The following is a 6,822-nucleotide window of genomic DNA, read 5'->3' on the forward strand; positions in this document are numbered from 1 at the left end:
CATTGAACTCGCTGGGATCGTAAGTGGACTTTATGAAGAGTTCTTCCAACATGATGTCGAACGCTTTTGCCTACATTACGTATGATTCCAATAAAAACCCTGGTTAGCCAACGCGAGCCAACGCCAAAACAAGCCAAGAGTTCACTTACCGCGCTACCAACATATGCCTCACCGCCCTCTATGGCCTTTACAGACTCCAAAAATGGAGCTTTAATAGTGGCACTGAAACTGTCAAATACCTTGCGCTGAGATTCGGTGAACATGCCTTTAATAAACAGCTCTGGATACAAGCCCCTCGTCTCTACACGCATGGCAGAAGCTGCATGCCACTGTGCCAAGCGCTCAAGCACAGCCTTTGTGTGCTCCAAGTCAAGTCCCTCCAATCGATTGGCGTTCTTGTAGCCGAATGGTCGTAGATCTTCAAGTAGAATTACGCCAAATTCCGAAGGGGTCTCGATGTCGTAGCATTTCGCTGAAAAACTCCTCTCGATGCCAACATCTCGGTACAACTGTTCGAACTCGGGAACGACTTCGTGATACATCCTGTATTCGATTTCAAAAATATTATGGTTTCGCATCATTTCCTTAAAGATTTCGTTTTCTTGCGGGATCTTCATCATGTATGACAACGATTTGGTCGTATCATCTGCAAAGTAAAATTAAATGTGTACACAAATACAAATGCGGTTGACACATAAGAATGCCCCACCCCCCTCCATGCATTATTTTAAATTTGTAGAAGTTGAACATGATAAAAACATCGAAGTTGAATATACAAATTTTAACGCAGTTGACTAATTAAATCGATTTGAGTCGAAATATTTTGGTGAGAGCCCTATAAAGCACCCTAATGTACATTCGTCTGTTCCCCATGGTACAATAATTACAGGTCTGGGAAGGACGAGAGCGCATATTCCGATCTACCTTATTTGAAAAACATCATTGTTGCCCACACTAAACGGTTTACTGCTAGGGAAGGGGGATATTTCGATATCCCATATACCATAGATGTACACGTATTTTTTTAAACAAACCTTATTGCAGAGAACTTATTTAATTTGCAAAAGCAAAAAAAAAAAAGACAATTGCTTAGTAATATTCATTATTTTTATGGCTCACTTCATTTCAAAAGTTTTTTCTTTTTTTTTGAAAAATTTTTTTTAATTAAATTAAGCGAAAACAAAAAGCAAAGCCAAATAAGAGTAAAAGAATCAACATAGAACTGCGTCAAAATGAAAATAAAGGAGCACGCATTTCGATGTGAAGCAAAATTCTCTGGGAAGACAATACCTGTAATTATTGTACCATGGGTTCTACTCAAGGCTTTTTAAATAAGATAGCAATGATTTTGACATTTCTCTCTTTTGAACACCGACTATAATGTCAAATGATGAATAACTTTTAACCCTTCTCAAGTTGGCATTTTCTATTTTTCATTAAAAGTTCAATTGCGTGCTGTGAGATAGTTTTGAATTGCGTGATATTTTTTTTCGACCACATATATTTATAGATACATTACAAAAATGAAAAAGAGCAGGATCTACATATAAATTGATATTCGATTTACATTTTTTTTTACAATACGACGAAGAGTAGCAGCGGCCTGGAATACTCTCGTTTATAGTCTGATTAAATTTTCTATGTATGACACTATACATCTATTTCTATGATTTATGTAGATAAAAAACGCAATGCACTGTGGCCACTTCCATTCACGAGAACAAATGTATCGCTACTTTGCTTTTGTCGATGTAAAAGTAAACAACACCTCAGAAATTTTAAATGCATTAAAATTTACTAATCTCTCTACATTGGCGCTTACACACATGTTAGTGTTTGGCCGAGCTTCTCCTCCGATTTGTGGCGTGCAACTTGATGTTGTCACACACAGCGGAATTTTTCGCCGTCTCCGAATGGCGATTGTATTTTTATGAGAAGCTGTTTTTTTCATGGCAGAAATACACTCGGAGGTTTGCCATTGCCAGCCGAGGGACGATCGCCGTTAATAAAAAAAAAACTTTCTTTTATCTTTTTTTGCCATGTTGCTTTGACCAGAGCTTCAACCCAAGGCCCGCAGAGTGGAAGCGCCCGCTACACCAAAGCGGCCGCACTAGTCTTCCACTAATACTTTCACAAAAGTGTATGTACATATGTATGTAAGTATGTATCAATTTTTGACCAACTTTCCGATAACCTAGAGACTTGAAACTTCACAGTTGGCTCAGAGCTCGATGGCAATGTAATCAAAAATATGAGTAAATCCGATAGGTGGCGCAGGAGTCGAGTTATTTTAAAACCCCGTATTTATAGTCCGATTTGGTTCATATTTAGAAAGCTTACTTTACAAATATTTGGTTTTACTATTAAGTTATTTATGATTTTCTTTATAATTTCTTTTCATAAATCATATACATATATTTTTCAATTTAATATAATTAAACCACATTTCCTATCGAAAAATTTTATTTTAAGTAATATTACGGTTTTACCAGTTTCTTTCCTCTTCGGCCTTGTTTACTTTTACTTGAGAAATGTCATCGCCCTCAGGGCTGGGCAATATTGTATTTTATCATTATTTTCATTCATTCATTTTTTAATTTTTTTTTTACAGACCTTTTAGTTCAGCTTCTATGTTGACACGTAACATTATGGTAGCATAGTTTTCACCTGCAGCCAAGGCGGGCTTTGCTTCGAACTGTGTGATCCTTTGGTAGTTTGCAACTGATTCTCTTAGCAGTTGCTCAAATAGTTCCGCCGTCAACCATTTGGGAATTTCGATGCGTGGCGGCGCTGCTCCATTTGCAGCCACTGCGCTTGATTTCGATTTCTCGCTGCGTTTATCACTTGAAGGCATTGCGATCGCTTTTGGCACTATCACTAATATATGTATGTATGTATGTAATTCGCTTAGTATTCACCGTCGTTTATATAATCCACCTACTCGTACAATGTACCGCCCTCAACTGAGAGTTTAACTGCGTTTTGACGCTGTTTGTCCCCCACATCTATTTATAACAAAACAATTGCATTTGAATTAGATACTTTTTTCGACTCATATGTAATTGATTACGCTGAGAGCTTTGTACTCGTATAGCATTGAGTGATGAAATGCTTAGATAATTAATTTAAATTTGCAAAAGCAAAAAAAAAAAACATCTTGGAAAAGATTTTGCAGTGGTATGTCTCTCTTTAAAATGAATATTTTGTGTTTGTAAACAAATATTTCACAATTTATGCATACAAATATGTGCGTGCATATATATGTATGTATGTACATTCTTATCTGTACACATATGTACATATGTACATACATATTTATATCTACAAAGTTATGACTTCGGAAAGCTCCCATTGAATGCGCCTGCTTAAATTTCACAACAGGTAAATAGAATGTAGCAAAGGTTTAAATTTGTATGTAAATAAAACCGCAATGAAACAGGCACTACGACAGTTTCTATTTGATTGCTCCGTTTAAATGAACCTAAAATGTTGATAAGCAAAATTAATAAGAATAGATTCCTAGTTGGAGATGGTTGGAAATCCCACGCATCAGTACGTAGTTTAAACAAAAATGTTTTTAAATAAATATGCAGTTGCTTTTTTACGTACATTTCCAAAAACTTTGAAATACTGGCGAGGTATATATAACAGATACCGCAATGAAACACTTTTCTGGGTCTAACGAAAGATTTTTGGTCGTAGTTGCGATGATCACTGACGCCTCTTGCTCACCGTCTTCAAAAGAGTCACAACTCAAAATAATACATTCGTCAGAAAATGCGAAAAACTATTTCGTAGCAAAAAATTTGCTCCAGCTCTTGCTGAAAGGTAAATAAAAGCTCTGTGTACATTTTTACCGCATAATTTCAAAAATGCCAAATTTTGAGTTGTGGCTCTTTTGAGGACGGTGTGCGATATGAATGAACATAACATACATGTGTACATATGTATATATAATAAAGCGCTTTAATGAAAACTTATTTATGGATCGCTGACATAATCATTTTTGCATTATTTATTTGTCATTCTGTCTTTGCGCATTAATTACATACATTTTATTGATTTTATCGTTTATTACGTTCACTGAATTTTTTATTAACTATTACAAAAATTTAAACAGTCTTTAATGAGTTATTCCTAAGCTATATTAGTATGTACAGTCAAAGATAAAAGCAAAAAAATAAATATTTGGAAACCGATAGAAAAAATAAGATACTTAGTAGTTTTGTTTACATATCCATAAATAAAAATACCTTCCACTTTTTCTACTTACCAGAAAATATATTATACAAATCTTTGATGTAAAAAATTTATTCGCATAAACACAAAATTAAAAATATTTCAATTTGTTTTGTGAGCACTGGCTTTATGTTTCGTTTGTTTCCCTATTTCTCTGCATTCAATTGTTTTGTTTGCGTTAGCTATCGCGAACGCTAGCAGAGTAAAGTTACCGCTCGCAATATGTTTCCGAGTGATTTGAATCGGTTGTGTTTCGTTACCTTCTATGAGCGAAACTAAACGATACCGATACGTTTGCCATTGTTTGTTTTCGTTGTCTGGGTCTAAGTCAATAATTCGGGATTTTGACATCGTGCAAACGAGCGGCAAAGGAAGCTCAGGCTACGGCACTGACTTAGGACCCGATCCTTTGATGTGATAGCAGGGAAGCAAAAGACCGACAGATCATACGCCTCATAGCAACAGATCCCCGTCAAAAATTAAGAAATCATATATTCGGCCCTATTATGTCGATGTCATTTTTTCGTCAAAAAATAGTCCTCATCAGTCCAACTCCGTTTCGCTGACCACAGTAGTTGTGCGAGGAACACCTTTCCGCAAAAATACGGTGGTCAGTGTAGCTAGCGTTGGACTTGCGAGGACTATTTTTTGACCAAAAAATTACATCGACTTCGACGTCGACAACCGTAATAGGGCCGGTACATACATACTTACATGCTCACATTAAAAATTGAACTGAACATAACTCAAGGCAACGCAATGATGTTGTAGAATTGTGCGACGGCTTCTCGAAAATGATTTCTTTGCAAACAGTAAAACCGAGAGTGAAAAACACTAACTAATTTTCAAGCCGAAGAAATTTCTATTGCAAATCGAACTCTTACAAATGAGCCTACCAGCTACATACTTAAGATTCTAAATAGATGCTTTGGTTGCTGAAATAACTGAATATTTGCCCACCTTACTTCATATTCTCCATTTCCTCTTCATTGATTTACACGCCGCAGTACCGATTACCGGAGGCAGTATGTGGGCGGGTGAAAACGCAGAAAAAGTTTAATCTGGTTTTCTTGTCAAGCGCAACTGTTTCCGCCTTATTTTCCCTGTTTAATGCAATTATTTTCCCACATTTCCGAACTTTCTCTTCGGTGTCAGCGTTGCGGCAAAAGTTTGTCTTGCGGATTTTCATCTCTGAGTGCTTTTTCGCTGATGCTCAATTAAACCGGCCGCTGGCTAGCGTTGCGAATGCTGCGAGGCGCAACCAAATCAAGTCAAAGTTCTTTCTTGTTCTCCAATATTTTCATCCGCATTGCATTGTTCGCTCGCTTTGTGCCCCATTTGGCTTCCTGCATAGAAGCCTTGAAAGCAATGTTCAGAACAAAGCAGTGTGTTGAAATTAAATGCCACATTTGGTTGCACATCCTCGGTTGCGAGCATTTTCCGCTCATGTGCTGGTAATTCGCGCGTTGAACTCGCCGATGGCCTCGTTGTTGCAACATAGTGTCGCATCAACGGCAGCGACAATAATACCAGCAAACATGAAAATTAACAACAAAATCAACAGCAATCACAACAACGACAAAACTTTTTCCAATGTTCTTGTTGGTTGCACGCAGTTTTTAATTGTTTTGTAGTGAATTCCCGGGCGCACACAATCCCCCGGCCTACATTTTTGTGCATCCCTCAAAACGCTGAGTAATTCAGGGCATTGTTCGCTCGCGGGGCAGGAGGGGAGCCGAACCTTCATCTCCAGCTGCAGCGCACACAAACACAAGTAAACACATACATACATACATATCGCTTTGTTGTCATTTAAGTGCACAATTTAAGCGAATATTCGTCTGGTGGATTTTCATTGCGATTTATCGCTCAATAATCTTCAGGCGGCGGTGCACCCAAACAAATATACGTACATACATACATATACATTGAATATATCGTACGCGACGTCTTCAGCATAAACAGTCGTAAATGAAAAATTCGAAATTTTGCAAGTGGCAACAAACTACACTTCTCTCTTAGGGAAGATGCCTCGATATTTCAAGCTGAGGTATTGCAATCCTCAAAACCATGAACTACGCTGTTGAAAGTGGGTGGACCAGCCAAGCTGCACTCAAGGTACTCTACCTACTTCCAAACTAGTTCGACAATGTAAGTCTCGACGAAAATATATACCTGTTGATGATACATCTGACCACTTGGCATTCTTTGGTCCGCAATCAGTTGCAGCACTCCCACCTTCGGACATCGAAGTCTCCGTCATAAACTGGATGGATATTTCGTTTAGCACTAACTAGGAGAGTTCGAGGTGCTTCAGGTAGGCAAAACTAATGTTGCCCTCAATATCAGAGGATCTTTCTAGGGATTTGCGTTGATTGATCAGATGGGACTGCACACAACTTGCGGGACTGTTGACTGATCACTTCAAGTGGCGCAAAACAGCTGACTCTGATGTGCATACGTGCAAGCCCCATTGGCCCTTCCTGCCTTGAAGAATATGAAACGACGGAGCTTTTCTTGTGTTTCTACCCGCTTTTATAAGGATTAGCTAGGAGGCCCTTGGCGATGTGTTAAGACGACGCC

General features: G+C 38.0%; 1 protein-coding gene across 1 annotated transcript in view; it reads right to left on the reverse strand.

Moving 5' to 3' along the window:
• The window catches only part of LOC118750196, a 10,858-nt gene extending 7,857 nt beyond the window's left edge, over positions 1 to 3,001 (reverse strand). The window contains exons 1-3 of the mRNA XM_036484922.1: positions 2,614 to 3,001; positions 150 to 646; positions 2 to 70 (exon numbers count right to left, since the gene is read on the reverse strand). Of these exons, the coding sequence (XP_036340815.1) occupies positions 2 to 70; positions 150 to 646; positions 2,614 to 2,854 (807 nt within the window). The 5' untranslated portion in view covers positions 2,855 to 3,001. The remainder of the gene's footprint in view (position 1; positions 71 to 149; positions 647 to 2,613) is intronic.
• Positions 3,002 to 6,822: the final 3,821 nt, after the last annotated feature.

Source organism: Rhagoletis pomonella, unplaced genomic scaffold (genome assembly GCF_013731165.1).
Source record: "Rhagoletis pomonella isolate Grant_MI unplaced genomic scaffold, Rhpom_1.0 Rhpom_scaffold_00001, whole genome shotgun sequence".
NCBI classification, from domain to species: Eukaryota; Metazoa; Arthropoda; class Insecta; order Diptera; family Tephritidae; genus Rhagoletis; species Rhagoletis pomonella.